General features: G+C 40.3%; 1 protein-coding gene across 5 annotated transcripts in view; it reads left to right on the forward strand.

The window, feature by feature from the left end:
* Positions 1-18557, forward strand: part of si:dkey-34e4.1 (carboxyl-terminal PDZ ligand of neuronal nitric oxide synthase protein) — a 204242-nt gene that overhangs the window by 631 nt on the left and 185054 nt on the right. For 4 of the 5 annotated variants that reach the window (XR_008753913.1, XR_008753914.1, XM_055873905.1 and 1 more), the window contains exons 2-3: positions 119-6405; positions 7231-7302. Coding sequence is in view for 3 of the 5 variants with exons in the window: in XM_055873905.1 (XP_055729880.1) it covers positions 6301-6405; positions 7231-7302 (177 nt within the window). In the remaining 2 variants the exon portion in view is untranslated. Of the gene's footprint in view, positions 1-115; positions 6406-7230; positions 7303-18557 lie in introns of those variants that run through there. The other variant, XM_055873904.1, reaches the window with a different exon arrangement.

Consider the following 18557-nt stretch of genomic DNA (forward strand, 5'->3'; position numbering starts at 1 on the left):
TTTACAAGTTAGCCAGCTAACTCAAATTAACGTCATTTTTTTTATTATGGGATATGCCAAAAAGAGCTACATACCCAGCCTGACATTGGCAATTAGTTAATTGTTTATTTTATTTCAGTATTACAGTGTGGAGTCGATTGAGGGACCAGCCTATGTTTCATGAAGCCATTAGAAGACTGTTGCTGACTGAGAGAAGGTAGATTATGTATACATAATTTATTATAAATAATGTATAATAAGAACTCGATTTGGCTTCAGCAAGCCTCCAGAGGCTCTGCAATTGCATCAAACCCTCCGTATGGATCCTACGGATCGCATTTTCAGAACGAGCATAAATTGCCTATAACCCGCAAATATAAAAAATGGCTGTAGGCCATTGAGAAACAGCTGAACTATTTTTTTTGACAAGGGGTGCAGGATTTCTTTTCAGCAGATATGTTTCTGCTTATAATTTCTGACATTTTGGTAGGCAAGTTGTTAGTCAACTTGTCTATAATTACAGTTGAAGTCAGAAATTTGCATACACTTAGGTTAGAGTCATTAAAACTCATTTTTCAACCACTCCACAAATTTCTTGTTAACAAACTATAGTTTTGGCAAGTCGGTTAGGACACTACTTTGTGCATGACACAATTCATTTCCCCAAGAATTGTTTACAGACGGATTATTTCACTTATAGTTTACTGTATCACAATTCCAATGGCCCAGAAGTTTACATACACTTAGTTGATTGTGCCTTTAAACAGCTTGGAAAATTCCAGAAAATGATGTCATGGCTTTAGAAGCTTCTGATAGGCTAATTGACATCATTTGAGTCAATTGGAGGTGTACATGTGGATTTATTTCAAGGCCTATCTTCAAACTCATTGCCTCTGCTTGACATCATGGGAAAATCAAAAGAAATCAGCCAAGACCTCAGAAACAAAATTGTAGACCTCCACAAGTCTGGTTCATCCTTGGGAGCAATTTCCAAACGCCTGAAGGTACCATGTTCATCTGTACAAACAATAGTATGCAAGTATAAACACCATGGGACCACACAGCCGTCATACTGCTCAGGAAGGAGATGCGTTCTGTCTCCTAGAGATGAATGTACTTTGGTGCGAAAAGTGCAAATCAATCCCAGAACAACAGCAAAGGACATTGTGTGAAGATGCTGGAGGAAATGGGTACAAAAGTATCTATAGCCACAGTGAAACGAGTCCTATATCGACATAACCTGAAAGGCCGTTCAGCACTCGGAAGAAGCCACTGCTCCAAAACCGCCATAAAAAAGCCTGACTACGGTTTGCAACTGCCCATGGGGAGAAAGATCATACATTTTAGAGAAATATCCTCTGGTCTGATGAAACTAAAATAGAGCTGTTTGGCTTATGGCCATTGTTATGTTTGGAGGAATAAGGGGGAGGCTTGCAAGCCAAAGAACACTGTCCCAACTGTGAAGCACAGGGGTGGCAGCATCATGTTGTGGGGGTGCTTTGCTGCAGGAGGGACTGGTTCACTTCACAAAATAGATGGCATCGTGAGGGAGGAAAATTATGTGGATATATTGAAGCAACATCTCAAGACATCAGTCAGGAAGTTAAAGCTTGGTCGCAAATGGGTCTTCGAAATGGATATTGACCCCAAGCATACTTCCAAAGTTGTCGCAAAATGGCTTAAGGACAACAAAGTCAAGGTATTGGAGTGGCCATCACAAAGCCCTGACCTAAATCCTGTAGAGAATTTCTGGGCAGAACTGAAAAAGCACGTGCAAGCAAGGAGGCCTACAAACCTGACTCCGTTACACCAGCTCTGTCAAGAGGAATTGGCCAAAATTCACCCAACTTATTGTGGGAAGCTTGTGGAAGGATACCCGAAACGTTTGACCCAAGTTAAATAATGTAAAGGCAATGCTACCAAATACTAATTGAGTGTATGTAAACATCTGACCCACTGCGAATGTGATGAAAGAAATAAAAGCTGAAATAAATAATTCTCTACTATTATTCTGACATTTCACATTCTTAAAATAAAGTGGTGATCCTAACTGACATAAAACAGGATATTTTTACTTGGATTAAATGTCAGGAGTTGTGAAAAACTGAGTTTAAATGTATTTGGCTAAGGTATATGTAAACTTTTGACTTCAACTGTATATACATGCAGCTTTTCTTCTGTCATTAGCCTATATGTTGCCCTTGAAGACTAAAATAAAGCCTTGCTCACTGGAATGTCATAAATTGATGGAATGAATGCTTCAATCTAGTTGACGTTGTTAAAGTCATCTTTGCTTCTTTCACAGAGCAAATATGTTTAGGGACTGGGGAGAATGCAATAACTAAAAAACTGGAAAGATTTTCTGTGTAAAATTTCCAAACTACATGAGTTTGAAAGGGTTTTAAGGAAATAGAAAGCTGTGAAAATGACTCGACATGTTTCTGATAAGATTTAATGTCTGCTTGGATGGATACTTGATGTGGTGGAAATACTTTCAGCTTTCATGATGCTGATAAAGATATGGACCGTCTGTAAAGGTGCTAACTGCACATTTTCATTCTCTCAAGATGTTGATAGAAATATTTCTCAACACCTGTTCCCAAGTCAAAATGTAGGCTACATTTTGGTGTAGGCCTATAATTTTAATGCAAAAAAGGCTTAATTATGCAGGAGTAAAAATGAAGTCTGTGTGAGGTTATAGACCTACTGTCAGTGTCCAGATGTCAGTTTCCATTTAACCCATCTGAACAGAAAAGGATACAGTTCCCTTGACGTGCCATAGGCCTATTTGAAGTCCCCGTCTTGTGACTGCCAAATTCGTATAGCGCGCCTCAACATCATCACACAAAACATAGCTGGCACTGCAATCATTCTCTTTTACCATTCACCAACTCTCCATTTCGCAGCTTTTCTCTTATTGAATTTAAACTCTGACTCTCTGCCCATTCCCAAAAGCTTTTGGCGATAGGTGTGTAGGCTATTTGGTGCGTAGCTAGAGTTAGACCCTAAAGCTTAAGTTTACATAATAATGCCAGAAAGCCTAAAAATAATGAAAGAAAAAGCTCAATGTAGCCTATAGTTAGGGGATAAATTGCACAAGAATTATACATTTGGATTTTTTCATATAGGCTATTGTTTTCTCTTTATTCAGCTGCCTGCCACACACCGGCCCTTCATCCACACAATATTTAATGACCCTAAACCCGCCCGCCACGCGGATATAACTGCGGGGACTGCGGCTTATGAGTCAACCTGCAAATCATCCCTACTTGGAAGTTGATTCAACCACCGTCCTCTTGTGTCATCAAGCAGGAATGGATTGGCAGGTGTTTTAAAAAAAAAATCAGAATTGCAGTCAAATTTTGAATTGACCAAAATGTTCTATATATAGAGTGTATGCTTTTATTAAACACATTATTTCCTGTTTCTTCTAGCTAGCATTTAGTTTGCAACAGCACGGGTGTGTAAGAACCTTGGTCTTTACCACTCAGACCTCTGCAACACTTGCAAAATATGAAATATGAATTAGATCTTCCCCTTGCCAAAGAGAGCTGTGTGTGTATGTATATATACATACATACATGCATGCATGCATCAGAAAATATTCAGACCCATGGACTTTTTCCACATTTTGATAGGTTACAGCCTTATTCTAAAATTAGTTTTCCCTCATCATTCTACACACAATACCTCATAATGACAAAACAAAAGCAAGTTTTTAGAAATATGACATTTACATAAACATTCAGACCCTGTACACTGTACTTTGTTGAAGTACCTTTAGCAGCAATCACAGCCTCGAATCTTCTTGGGTAAGATGCTACAAGCTTGGCACACCTATATTTGGGGAGTTTCTATCATTCTTCTCTGCAGATCCTCTCAAGCTCTGTCAGGTTGGATGGGGAGCGTTGATGCACAGCTATTTTCAGGTCTCTCCAGAGATGTTCGAGCGGGTTAAAGTCCGGGCTCTGGTTGGGCCACTCAAGGTCATTGAGACTTGTCCCAAAGCCACTCCTGCGTTGTCTTGGCTGTGTGCTTATGGTTGTTGTCCTGTTGGAAGGTGAACCTTTGACCCAGTCTGAGGTCCTGAGCGCTCTGGAGCAGGTTTTTATCAAGGATCTCTCTGTACTTTGCTCCATTCATCTTTGCCTCGATCCTGACTAGTCTCCCAGTCCCTACCGCTGAAAAACATCCCCACAGCATGATGCTGCCACCACCGTGCTTCACCGTAGGAATGGTGCCAGGTTTACCCCAGACGTGACGCTTGGAATTCAGGCCAAAGAGTTGGATCGTTTCATCAGACCAGAGAATGGTTTGAGAGTCTGATTTGAGAGTCTTTAGATGCTTTTTGACAAACTCCAAGCGGGCTGTCATGTGCCTTTTACTCAGGAGTGGATTCCGTCTGGCCACTCTACCGTAAAGGCCTGATTGGTGGAGAGCTGCAGAAATGGTTGTCCTTCTGGAAGATTCTCCCATCTCCACAGAGGAACTCTCGAGCTCTGTCAGTTTGACCACCGCATTCTTGATCACCTCCCTGTCCAAGGCCCTTCTTCCTCGATTTCGCAGTTTGGCCGGGCTGCCAGCTCTAGGAAGAGTATTGGTGGTTCTAAACTTTTTTCATTTAAGAATGATGGAGGCCACTGTGTTCTTCGGGACCTTCAATGCTGCAGAAATGATTTGGTACCCTTCCCCGGATCTGTTCCTCCGACACAATCCTGTCTCGGATCGCTACAGACAATTCCTTCGATCTCATGGCTTGGTTTTTGCGCTGGCCTGCCCTGTCAACTGTGGGACCTTATATAAACAGGTGGGTGAATTTCCAAATCATGTCTTATCAATTGAATTTACCACAGGTGGACTCCAATTCAGTTGTAGAGACATCTCAAAGATGATCAATGGAAACAGGAAGCACCTGAGCTCAATTTTGTCTCATAGCAAATGGTCTGAATACTTATGTAAATAAGGTATTCTGTTTTTTTTAATAAATGTGCAAAAATTTCTAAAAAGCTGTTTTCACTTTGGCATTATGGGGTATTGTGTTTAGAATGCTGCAGATTTTATATTTATTTAATCGATTTAAGAACAAGTGTGTACCGTAATAAAATGTGGGAAAAGTAAAGGGGTCTGAATACTATCTGAAGGTTTTCCTAAAAGTATATATATTTTTTAGAGTAGCTTACTAATGTTGCTGTCCCCACTACAACAACAGAAGATACATGTAATTTTGCGTTTGAAACATTTAATTGAAACACTGTCGAATTCCATTCATTTCTATTGAGGACTACTACGACTGGGGAGTGCCAATATGGCCCCTTAAATGGCAATATATAGCATAGCAATCAGGGTTTATATACATCATTGGATAGAACCCTCAAGGTTATTTGGCTTCACTGGGTAGGTAGTCCTATCTATCTATCCTATCCTATCAATCCTATCCTATCAAATCTATCCTTCCTTTTTTAGTAAATGGTTATTGAATCTCGTCCAAAGAACCAAAAAGTTATGTATAGATCCCCAAATATTTTTTTTTTCTAAGCGCATAAGCTTTACAGTTGCTACATTGTAGCCAGTGGTGTAGTGGTACGGGTCATCAACATGTGGCTTCAATAGGCTATTCACCAGGCTGAGTTTTTACAATCTTAAATCAATCAAGTAAAAAAACATGTTACACTGTGATAGGATTTTAAAGAAACGGCCTTGACAGGACAAAGGGTGGGACATGTACTATTATTTATGGTTGAGCGTTTATTTGTCGACGCATCCCAAAAACACTGGGTTACGTCATGTATTGGAACTTTGCTCCAATCAGGACTCGCTCTGAACTAACGTCTATGGCTTTGAAACGGGAGGGCTCAGCGTCAATGCTACCAACGATGACCGAGATTCAAAAACACCGGCAAAGCGACATCCACCAGCAAGCGGCCAACGGCCACCTGCAACAGACCCATGCTAGGGCTACCTGAGAGACGTTACTATTGTGGTTTAGTATTGGACAGGCTATGGGATGATTAGGTTTGCTAAACAGAGAACACTGTATTGACAAAGGGAGTGTCAGCAGCAAGACTAGGCGCTCTTGGAATAAAAGAAAAAGAGGCGCCCAAATCTGTCCCTTCCGTGGACGGGTCCCCTCCTCGCGCCACTCTCGCGGAGCTATCGCAACAATGGACTCAGGTCTCCACGGGGAGCTCACTTTGTGTGCCATATCTCAATGGGTCAGGGGTGTATATGCCTCGTAACGTGTGTTCTTTCCCATGTTAACATCGTTCTCTGGTAGTGTTTCCTTCACTCGCGTTTGGTAGGTCCAGAGTGATAGGACTGAAGATGCCAGGACGGAACAGGTACAATCTGGTGGACGATGTCGCGGATTCGCGGGTCCCCCTCCATAACGAAGAGGCGTACCAACACGGGATACATTTTCAAGCTAAGGTGAAATGTATATATACATTTTCTAGAATAAACAAGGCACTTTGATGTTTTCCCTGTATTCATTGTCTTTCCCATTGAGCGTCTTGAAACAGTTCTGCCGCCGCGTTATATGTTGGTGTCCAACTTCAAAGGTCTCATTTGGGATAGGACTAGCCGAAAATGTAATTGGACATGGTTGCGTTATAAAACTCAGGACAGGTGCACGTTTGTGATAACAACGTGACTTATTTCAAGTGACTTTAGATAATTTGTCATATTTCCCCCACCCCCATATGTTGCAAATGTGCTTTCTAGGAGTAAGTTTTCCAAACCTGCAAACATTCACATTTCCCTCCATCTCTGTAGCCTACTTTCACCAGAGTACTCAATATTGACTGTTCTTACTCAAACAATTGTTAATGAATTAGTCAAAAGGAGGCAAAACAGAAAACACAGAACATTATATACATTTAAGTTTGTAAAACACATAACAAATCCTAATGTTTGAAGATTTGAGATGTATCCTACAAGATGCTTATAATAAAACACTAAGTGTACATAGCAGTATAATAACAGTTCGAAAAATCAATAACTAGTTATATAGTCTTAAACAATATTAGAAGGCTACATATAATTACTTATTGGTTGCAATCAGCTACTAGGCTATGCATAACCACTTACACAGGATAATTGCAAGGAGAGGTGTCATGCATTTTATAGTGTTATCAAAACATACTGTTGTGTTTTGTTGTGTCTATAACTGTATGTTGAGTGTATTGTCCTATCTAGAACTGGGTTTTGTATATCTGTCTTTTCTATAACATATGTCTTGTGTGTGTTGTTCAGTATGTGGGCAGTCTGGATGTTCCCAGGCCCAACAGTCGTATGGAGATCGTAGCAGCCATGAGGAGGATCAGGGTAAGACACACATCATCAACACTTTGATCTGCTTCTCTGTTGTTGTTATTCTGAGAGCATGCACCCACTGCACAGATTGCATAAAAACCAACTTGTGTGACATTTGAACCTACAGTAATACTGTACATCCTCTCCAACAGCAGAACTGACATGCATTTATTCACACACACACACACACACACACACACACACACACACACACACACACACACACACACACACACACACACACACACACACACTTATATAGATGCTGGAGTGGTGGTCGACATGCGTAATGAAGAAGTCTCCTTTTCTCTCGGCCTGTGTTTCTGTTTGTAGGCATTTTTCTATACAGCTGTTTGTTCCTTTGAGAATCAAATCAAATTTTATTGGTCACATACACGTGTTTAGCAGATGTTATTGTGGGTGTAGCGAAATGCTTGTGTTTCTAGCTCCGACAGTACAGTAATATATAATAAGTAATAACTAACAATTTCACAACATATACCCAATACACACAAATCTAAGTACAAGAATGATGAATTAAGAATATATAAATACAGTGGCAAGAAAAAGTATGTGAACCCTTTGGAAATATCTGGATATCTGCATAAATTGGTCATCAAATTTGATCTGATCTTCATCACACCCATAGACAAACATAGTGTGATTAAACTAATAACACACAAATTATTGTATTTTTCTTGTTTATAACGAATACATCATTTAAACATTCACAGTGTAGGTTGGGAAATGTATGTGAACCCCAATGCTAATGACTTCTCCAAAAGCTAATTGGAGTCAGTAGTCAGCTAACCTGGAGTCCAATCAATAAGACGCGATTGGAGATGTTGGTTAGTGCTGCCTTGCTCTACAATAAACACTCACGAAATTTGAGTTTGCTATTCACAAGAAGCATTGCCTGATGTGAACCAAGCCTCGAACAAAGAGATCTCAGAAGACCTAAGATTAAGAATTGTTGACTTGCATAAAGCTGGAAAGGGTTACAAAAGTATCTCTAAAAGCCTTGGTAAGACAAATTGTCTATAAATGGAGAAAGTTCAGCACTGTTGCTACTCTCCCTAGGAGTGTCTGTCCTGCAAAGATGACTGCAAGAGCACAGCACAAAATGCTCAATGAGGTTAAGAAGAATCCTACAGTGTCAGCTAAAGACTTACAGAAATCTCTGGAACATGCTAACATTTCTGCTGATGAGTCTTCGATAGGTAAAACACTAAACAAGATTGGTGTTCATGGGAGGACACCATGGAAAAAGCCACTGCTGTCCAAAAAAACCATTGCTGCACGTCTGAAGTTTGCACAAATGTACCTAGATGTTCCACAGCGCTACTGGCAAAATATTATGTGGACAGATGAAACTACAGTTGAGTTGTTTGGAAGGAACACACAACACTGTGTGAAGAGAAAAAGGCACAGCACAACAACATCAAAACCTCATCCCAACTGTAAAGTATGTGAAGAATTCCCAAGGTTATCAAGACATTTTGCAGGAGAATGTTAGGCTATCTGTCCTTCAATTGAAGCTCAACAGAAGTTGGGTGATGCAACAGGACAAAACACAGAAGTAAATCAACAACAGAATGGCTTCAACAGAAGAAAATACACCTTCTGGAGTGGCCCAGTCAGAGTCCTGACCCCAACCCGATTTGAGATGCTTCACACCAGACATCCCAAGAATATTGCTGAACTGAAACCGTTTTGTAAAGAGGAATGGTACAAAATTCCTCCTGACCGTTGTGCATGTCTGAACGCAACTACAGAAAATGTTTGTTTGAGGTTATTGCTGTCAAAGGCGGGTCTACCAGTTATTAAATCCAAGGGGTCACATACTTTTCCCACCCTGCACTGTGCATGTTTACACGGTGTGTTTAATATAGACATGAAAAAGTATAATTGTTTGTGTGTTATTAATTTAAGCAGACTGTGTTTGTCTATTGTTGTGACTTAGATGAAGATCAGATCAAATTTTATGACCAATTTATGCAGAAATCCAGGTATTTCCAAAGGGTTCACATACATTTTCTTGCCACTGTATATGGACGAGCAATGTCAGAGCGGCATAGACTCAGATACAGTAGATAGAATACAGTATATACATATGAGATGAGTAATTCAAGATATGTCAACATTATTAAAGTGACTAGTGTTCCATTTATTAAAGTGGCCAGTGGTGTCAAGTCTATGTATATAGGCAGCAGCCTCTTAATATGCTGGCTATTTAACAGTCTGATGCCCTTGAGATAGAAGCTGTTTTTCAGTCTCTCGGTCCCAGCTTTGCTGCACCTGTACTGACCTCACCTTATGGATGATAGCGGGGTGAACAGGCAGTGGATCGGTGGTTGTTGACCTTGATGGTATTTTTGGCCTTCCTGTGTCATCGGGGGCTATAGGTGTCCTGGAGGGAAGGTTGTTTACCCCCAGTGATGCGTTGGACAGACCGCACCACCCTCTGGAGAGCTCTGCAGTTGTAGGCAGTGCAGTTGCCATACCTGGGCGGTGATACAGCCCGTCAGGATGTTCTCCATTGTGTATCTGTAAAAGTTTGAGGGTTTTAGGTGCCAAGTCTCCTGAGGTTTAAGAGGCACTGTTGTGCCTTCTTCACCACACTGTCTGTGTGGGTGGAACATTTCAGTTTGCCAGTGATGTGTATGCAGAGGAACTTGAAGCTTTCCACCTTCTCCACTGCGGTCCCGTCGATGTGAGTAGGGGGGTGCTCCATCTGCTGTTTCCTGAAGTCCAAGATCATCTCCTTTGTTTTGTTGACATTGAGTGAGAGGTTATTTTCCTGGCAGCACACTCCCAGAGCCCTCACCTCCTCCCTGTAGGCTGTCTCGTCATCGTTGGTAATCAAGCCTACTACTGTTGTGTCATCTGCAAACTTGATGATTGAGTTGGAGGCGTGCTTGGCCACGCAGTCATGGGTGAACAGGGAGTACAGGAGGGAGCTGAGCATGCACCCTTGTGGGGCCCCAGTGTTGAGGATCAGTGAAGAGGAGGTGTTGTTTCCTACCTTCACCACCTTTGGGTGGCCCGTCAGGAAGTCCAGGACCCAGTTCCATGAGATCTGTGCTCCGTCCCTGTTATACACTAACTACAGCAGAGTAATACAGTGGCTATTACAACACACAGTGATTACAACACACAATGCAAACACTGTGTGTCTGTGGTGTTCACAATGGCCTTTCAAAATGTAGCTGTTTATGGGACAACTAAGCTCACCCTCTCATATGGGAATACTGTGACAGGCCAGGGATAGGTGTATTCTGCCGAAATGCGAAGGGAGAGAGTGTAAGGCGAGAGAGATGTCATGCATACACACTACCGGAGGGTATCGTGAGTGTGATATAGGAAGGTGTGTGTGGCGTTAACATTGCCGTGGATAGTGGCATGATTATTATTGTGCTCTGCTGAATCATTGCTGCCGTCATCGTTTAGCCTTACCCTTTCATTTGCCCAAGTTTTTTTTCCCAACAGGAAGACTTGTGTAAAGGTCTTAGAACGACACAGGTAAAATGCATGTAAAAAGTAACTGAGAGAGTGACTGAGTAACCGTGAGTCAGCCGGTAGGCTGAGACATGACAAGGCTCTTACTAAAGCCTGACTTAACACCATGTATGGAGCAGACCCAGTGGAAATAACAGACAGATTAGTGAGCAGCTCTGACTGAGCAAAAGACAGAAGAAACAGTCTGTCAACATCTGTTATTGTAGGTTTGATTGTATTGTGTTTACAGTGAGCTTTCTTCAGCCGCCTTAAGAAGTAGAGTCGTTGTTGCGCCCTCTTGACAAGAGTGGTGGTGATGACAAGTCCTCTGTGATGTGGACGCCAAGTAACTTAAAACTTGTGACTCTCTACTACAGTCACATTGATGTGGATCGAGGCATGTTCCCTCTACTTCCTGAAGTCAACAATCAACTCCTTTGTTTTGCTGAGGGAGAGGTTGTCTTTTCTTGGAGGTAGGGCTGTGACATCTTGGAATTTGAGGTTATGGTAATTGGCCAGGCCAATGTACATGGTCACTGGCACATATCAGACTCAAAAGAAACACGTACATTTTTTCTGCAACTTCACTATTACCATTACACTTCGTTATTATCAGTAGCATTTTATAATTATTATTCAAGTTATTAAAGTTATTATTACCTCTAAATATTAGTTTAGTATACAAATAAAAAAATGTCAGATTGGAGTGGATTGTCAAATTTTTGTATTGACACAACTTAAAGCATAGGCCAGGGTTCCCCAACTGGCGGCCCGCGGGCCAAATTTGGCCAGTGGGTGATTTTATTTGGGCCCCCAAGTTTTCTAATAATTGTTGGACATAAGACTGTAAGAACACCTGCAAATTTTATTTTGGAAACTGTTCCAAATTATTCCCACACATAATAGAGAGATACTATACAGTGCCTTCAGAAAGTATTCACACCTGTTGACCTTTTCCAAATTTTGTTGTGTTACACCCTGAATTTAAAATCGATTCAATTGAGATTTGTTTTGTCACTGGCCTACACACAATACCCCATAATGTCAAAGTAAAATGATGTTTTTCAAAATGTTTACAAATTAGTAAAAAAAGAAAAGCGGTTCAATAAGTATTCAACCCCTTTGTTATGGCAAGCCTAAAAAAGTTCAGTAGGTAAAATGTGCTTAAGTCACATAATAAGTTGCAAGGACTCACTCTGTGTGCCATTATAGTGTTTAACATGATTTTTGAATGACTACCTCATCTCTGTACCCCACACATACAATTATCTGTAAGGTCCCTCAGTCGAGGAGTGAATTTCACACACAGATTCAGCCACATAGACCAGCGTGGTTTTCCAATGCCCCGAAAAAAGGGTAGACGGGTAAAAATATAAAAAAGACATTGACTATCCCATTGAGCATGGTGAAGTTATTAATTACACTTTGGATGGTGTATCAGTACACCGAGTCATTACAAAAATACAGGCGTACTTCCTAACTCAGTTGCCGGAGAGGAAGGAAACCGCTCAGGGATCGAACCATTAGTTCAATGGTGACTTTAAAACAGTTCAAGTTTAATGGTGGTGATAGGAGAAAACTGAGGATGGATCAACAACATTGTAGTTACAATTTCAGAATGAAAAGTAAGCATGTACAGAATAAAAGTAGTCCAAAACATACATCCTGTTTGCAACTAGGGACTAAAGTAATAATACAAAAAAAAAATGTCATGTCACATGCACAAAAACAGTGAAATGCCTTTCTTGCCAACTCAAACCCCAACAACTCAATAATCAATAACAATGTATTACTAGAAAAAAAAGAGAAATATTAAATGCAAATTAAGTAAGCAAGCATACTATATACAGCAAATATTAAAAAAGTCAGTTCCAATACTATATTTACATGTGCAGGAATACTGGAGTGGTGGAGGTAGACATGTATAGATGTAAGGTGACTAAGCAACAGGATATAAGAAACAGAGTAGCAGCATCTTGCATGTGAGTGGGTGTGCGGGTGTGTCAGTATAAATGTATGTGCATATTATGTGTGAGTGAGTGTTTGTGTGTGTTGGAGTGATAGAGTGTGTGAGTGTGTAGGGCTCTGTGAGTGTGCATAGAGACAGTGCAAATACTGAAATCAAAGGTAAATAAAGATTCAAGGTGAACTCGTCCGTGTAGCTATTTATCCATTTGGGGGCAGAAGCTGTTCAAAGCAATTCACTTTTTGTCCTGAATACAAAGTCTTATGTTTGGAGCTAATCCAATACAACACATAACTGAGTACCACTCTTCATATTTTCAAGCATGCATCATGTTATGGGCATGCTTGTAATTGTTAAGGACTGGGTCGTTTTTCAGGATAAAAAAAATAAACTGAATGGAGCTAAGCACATGCAAAGTCCTAGAGGAAAACCTGGTTAAGTCTATTTTCCACCAGACACTGGGATATGAATTCACCTTTCAGCAGGACAATAACCTAAAACTCAAAGCCAAATCTACACTGGAGTTGCTTAGCAAGTAGACTGTGAATGTTCCTGAGTGGCCAAGTTACAGTTTTTTGATTTAAATCTACTTGAAAATATATGGCAAGACCTGAAATTTGTTGTCTAGCAATGATCAACAACCAATTTCACAGAGCTTGAAGAAATTTGAAAATAATAATGGGCAAATGTTGCACAATCCAGATGTGGAAAGCGCTTAGAAATTTACCCAGAAAGACACAAAGCTGTAATCGCTGCCAAAGGTGCTTCTACGAAGTATTGACTCAGGGATGTGAATACTTATGTAAATTAGATATTTATGTATTTAATTTTCAATACATTTTCCAAAATGTCTAAACATGTTTTCACTTTGTCATTATGGGTTATTGTGTGTAGATGGGTGAGAAAAAAATCGATATAATCCATTTTGAATTCAGGCTGTAACACAACTCAGGCACTGTATATGTGATTGTTTACACATGTAACAAGGTTTGAAATTATGTTTTTGTCAAATGTTATACCTGTTTGGGCTTCTTGCGGTCAATTTGCAGTCTACAAATGATTTGTAGACTGCAAATTCGCTCAAGATAAAAATCGGCCCGCGGCTGAATCTAGTTGGTAATCCCTGGCATAGGCTATCAGACTCAAAAGAAACTACAATTTATCTACAATTTCACTATTGCATTCCACTTCATTATTGTTTTTTCCTTTTCTTTCCCTTTTCATTAGTTTTTCGTAGGTGTCCATTTTGTTTAAATGTATGATACTGTTGTCTTGGGCTAAAAGGGCCTAGTTAAATTAAGGTTAAATAAACATAAAAAACTAAAATAAGACCCTATGTAAAAAGGGGAGGTCACAATTCTGTTTGTATACTTGTTAACATGGATATGTTCCTTAATAAAACGTATTTGAAACAAGCCATTACACTTCCTTATTATTAAGGTTATTACTTATAAATATGAATCTACAAATTAAGAAATGCCAGGCAGGAGAGGATCTATCACATTTTCGTATTGACACAACATTAGCGCATGACGGTGCCAAAATAAAGATAGGCCTACCTTGTCCTTGTCTGTTGGCTTTCCTGAAAAAAAGAAAATAAATATGGATCCTAATATGACGCCAAATTTTCCCGAAATATTCTCATAATGTCACAAATCCTGCTGCTGGGACTGTTCTTCAAATAGAGTACGCCGTAATGAGATAAATAATGTAGCCTAAGCTTCTGAAAACAGGTATTTTACAAGATTACATCATGACAGGAGCGTTTGATTCTTATCAAAGAGATGGAGTCCAGACAGACTACTTTAGGAAACTTCCTGAATGGACATATAGGCCTATAGAGAGAATCAGCCAACTCACACCCCCGTAAAAGGACCCGTCAATCAAAGTCACCAGCTTATGTCAGACACATGCAAATATTTCTCATTTCCTTAAAATCCAACAAAAAACCTAGGCCTACCGTAGGCTTTCCGAAAGTCAGCTATAAAATAATGAATTGACAAGGAAAGTATGAAGGGGAGAGAGACAGCTATGCGATAGTATGAAATTAATAATTATCATAAAAATAGAAACAAATACACGCAGCATGTCCATAGTCTATTTATCGCCGTTGATTCATCTATAAATTAAGAACAGATTTCGTATCAAACTACAACATGCCAGGTTGGAGAGGATTGGTGCATTGTCCATTTGACACAACATTGGCTCGTTATAGGCCTCAGAGACAGAACAGCCTTGTCGACTGCTGTTGAATAATTTATGAATAGTCAGACACATCCAACCTTTTTTTAAAGAATTGCATTGTATTGTATAAAAGAAAGTCCAGACATCAAGTGTCATAGCCTGTAATCTAGCGATTCTACACCCCTGCACATCTAGAGGTTTAACTACTGGAGCATCAGATGACTGCTGGAAAGAGGAGGAGATGTGCAAGGTTTAATAGACTGTTAGCAAAACAATTGATTATAACCATTAGTGAATACTCCCGCTATTAGGTAACGTTTATCTACATGAAAATAAAGTTAATAATAAAAAATATGTTTTTCCAAAGGCCTATAATGACAAGACAGTGGCTGACAGCGCATCACCTGCTGCTGAATGACAGCCTGCAGCGTGTGGGTCACGGAGTGATCTTCAAGAAAACCGCAGAAAAAAGATCCGGTTAACCACGGAGCACACGCACATCTCCCTCCCACTTGCGCAGCTGCCAAACTGAGCAGAGACACCGCTGCTGAACAGAGAGCTCACTGAACAGAGAGCGCAGTGGCACTTGGCCAAATCAATTCCAGTAATTAATTAAATATTTATACATTTACTCTGACCCTCTTTGGGTCGCGACCGATACCTTTAGAAAGGCTGGTGTATTGTGTTTACTGTAAGCTTAGGTTATCTTTTGTTGGAGGTTAGAGTGTATTGTTTTTACAGTAAGCTTAGGCTTGAGCTCTCTGTTGTGTCTGCCCGTCCGTCTGTCTCCTTCTGTATTTATGTCTCTATATAGCCTCGCTACTGTTATTTTTAACTTTTTACATTTTATTCTTTACTTATCTATTGTTTACCTAATACATATTTTTTTACTTAACTTGGTTAAGGGTTTGTAAGTATACATTTCACTGTAAGGTTGTTGCACACCTGTTGTATTCGGTGCATATGACAAATCAACTTTGATTTGTCCAGAAATCTCTGTGTTCTCTCTCTCGATCGCTCTCACACACACGTTTTCTCTCTGAAGTTTTATTTTATTTACAGCAAAACTTTGTTTAGTCTCCAACTAGAATAGTAGGTTAGTGGGTGGCGCTGGCTCTGTTTAAGGGGTGGGTGTGGACAGAGTACTGAATTTTATGGGATTTGGTGTCTGTAATATTAGGTTAGTGGGTGGTGGTGTGTTGACATTGTGGTGTGTGTGAGAGAGAATGTGTTTGTGTGTGTGTGTGTGTGTCATCAGAGGCACCCCGCTGGCTGCCTCTGTCGAGTGGGTAAATGAGCTCTCTTGAGGACTGGAGGGGAAACAGCAGAGATATTTTTGGGCTGCTAAATCAGCACACAAAATATGGGTCTCTGGAATGGGAAAGCTCCGTGTGTGTGTGAGTGAGAGAGTGGTGCTCTCTACTATTCTAGCTAGTGCCCAGTCCGCTTTATGGTATAGTTTGCTTATCAATCTGCTTCGGGGAGAGGTCAAGTATAAAAGGCCACAATAAATTGTCAATTGGCTCTGCACTCATGTTCTTATTTTGATGAAACGGGGAATAAACCCTGACCCAGCTAAAAATGTCTGTCTACTCTTTCTTTCTCTCCAGTGTAATCCCCCATAGAAATACCTCTCTTTTAGCCATCATCTCTATCCCTCTCTCCTCACATGTCAATTCTCTCCTTCCTCTCTTCTTTCCTCCCTGGCGCTTTAAGCATCACCTCCACCCTCACCTCCACCTTGATCGCACAGAGCCACCGGAGTGAGCTAAACTAAACTAATGTTAAACCATCTGCAAAAACACCCACTCCCTCGAGCTCCCTGAAGTGAACTTAAACCAGTGTTCAAACGAGTGCAAACACAAACTATCCCAAAGCCCCCTGACTGGAGGACGGTTCACTGCTAAAGTACAGAAACTAGGCAGGGCAGGGAGACATGCAGGCAGGGAGACAGGCAGGGCAGAGAGACATGCAGGCAGGGAGACAGGCAGTCAGGGCAGGGAGACATGCAGGCAGGGAGACAGGCAGGGAGACACAGGCAGAGCAGGGAGACAGGGAGACATGCAGGTAGGCAGGGAGACATGCAGGTAGGCAGGGAGACATGCAGGGAGGCAGAGCAGGGAGAGGCAGGGAGACAACCAGGCAGATAGGGAGACGCAGGCAGGGCAGGGAGCAGTAGAGGTGCGTGGGTAAAATCACTGAGGAAGCCAAGCCAGTAAAAAAGCCATATTACAACCTATGTTGTGATAATTGCGTTGTTTGCTCTATAACACTGCCTCTGGTCACGACAGATTGGATGCTAAGCTGGCTAAAGAAGTGGTTGATTTCATTATCACACCTCTTGCCTACATTGTCAATCTACAATTTGCTACGGACATTGTGCCCTATTAACTGCAAAGGACCAACATTGTTCCAATTCATGAAGCTGATTATACAGCAAAGTTGACAAATAACAGACCAATTTCAATTTTGCTGGTTATCTCAAACATTTTAGAGAAGCATGTAACAGATTAATCAAATATCTTAACAAGGAAAGTTTGTTATACATACATCAGTATTGCTTCAGAAAATCTCACTCTACCTACATGGCTGTTACTTACTTAATTGACGAAATACATAAGGCAAATGATCGCAAATATCATACATTGGATTTTTTTTTTAATCAAAAGCATTTGACACTTTTGATCATTATATTTTATTACAAAAATGTGAAATTATTGGAGTGACTGAACAATCTCTGCTTTGGTTCTCCAGCTATATAAAGGATAGAAAGCAATATGTGACTTTCAAAGGAATAGATTCCCCCCTCCGGACATTAAGTGTGGTGTGCTGCAGGGATCAATACTTGGACCACTATTATTTTTGATTTATATAAATGATTTGCTCAATGCATCCAAAGTGCTCTCCCAGATATTATTTGCTGATGATACAGGTGTATTTTACTCTCAAAAAAATGTAAATTAATTTATTAATGTTGTTAACAAAATTAACAAATTGTCACTGAATCCAAATAAACTATAATACAATACAGATTTTATAGGGGTCCATATTGATAATATACCTGTTGATCATGCCTGTACAACCCGCTTTCTTGGTGTTCTGATTGATGATGAATTGTCATGGAAACCACACATAAAGACAACCTCTAAGATCACCAAAAATACTGGGATACTTGGCAAAATGTGATGTATCCTAAACTGAAGCTCTGCTCTCCGTCTCTATTACACAATGATCTTCCCATTCATCAGTTACTGTAACATTATATGGGCCAGCATACACCATACCAAACTACTATCAATCTATCACCAGCAGAAAAGCTCTGTAAGAATAATGTCATCTGCCGGTTTTAGAGACCATTCAGCACCGCTTTTCAAGAAATGAAGACTCCTGAATATTTATGAAATTAATTGTTTTCAAGTTGCTCAATTTGTTCATGGCACTTTAAATAACTTATTACCCTCTGTCCTCAAACGATTTTACAGCCATAACTATTCAACAAGAAACAGCTACGCCACTCATATTCAAGAACAACTAATTCTCAATTCCTGAATTACCTATAAAGAGGCCATATGATCTGGAACTCATTCCTGCCTGATTTTTACCAAGCTATTCCTGGCGT

This window comes from Salvelinus fontinalis, chromosome 21, assembly GCF_029448725.1.
Source record: "Salvelinus fontinalis isolate EN_2023a chromosome 21, ASM2944872v1, whole genome shotgun sequence".
NCBI classification, from domain to species: Eukaryota; Metazoa; Chordata; class Actinopteri; order Salmoniformes; family Salmonidae; genus Salvelinus; species Salvelinus fontinalis.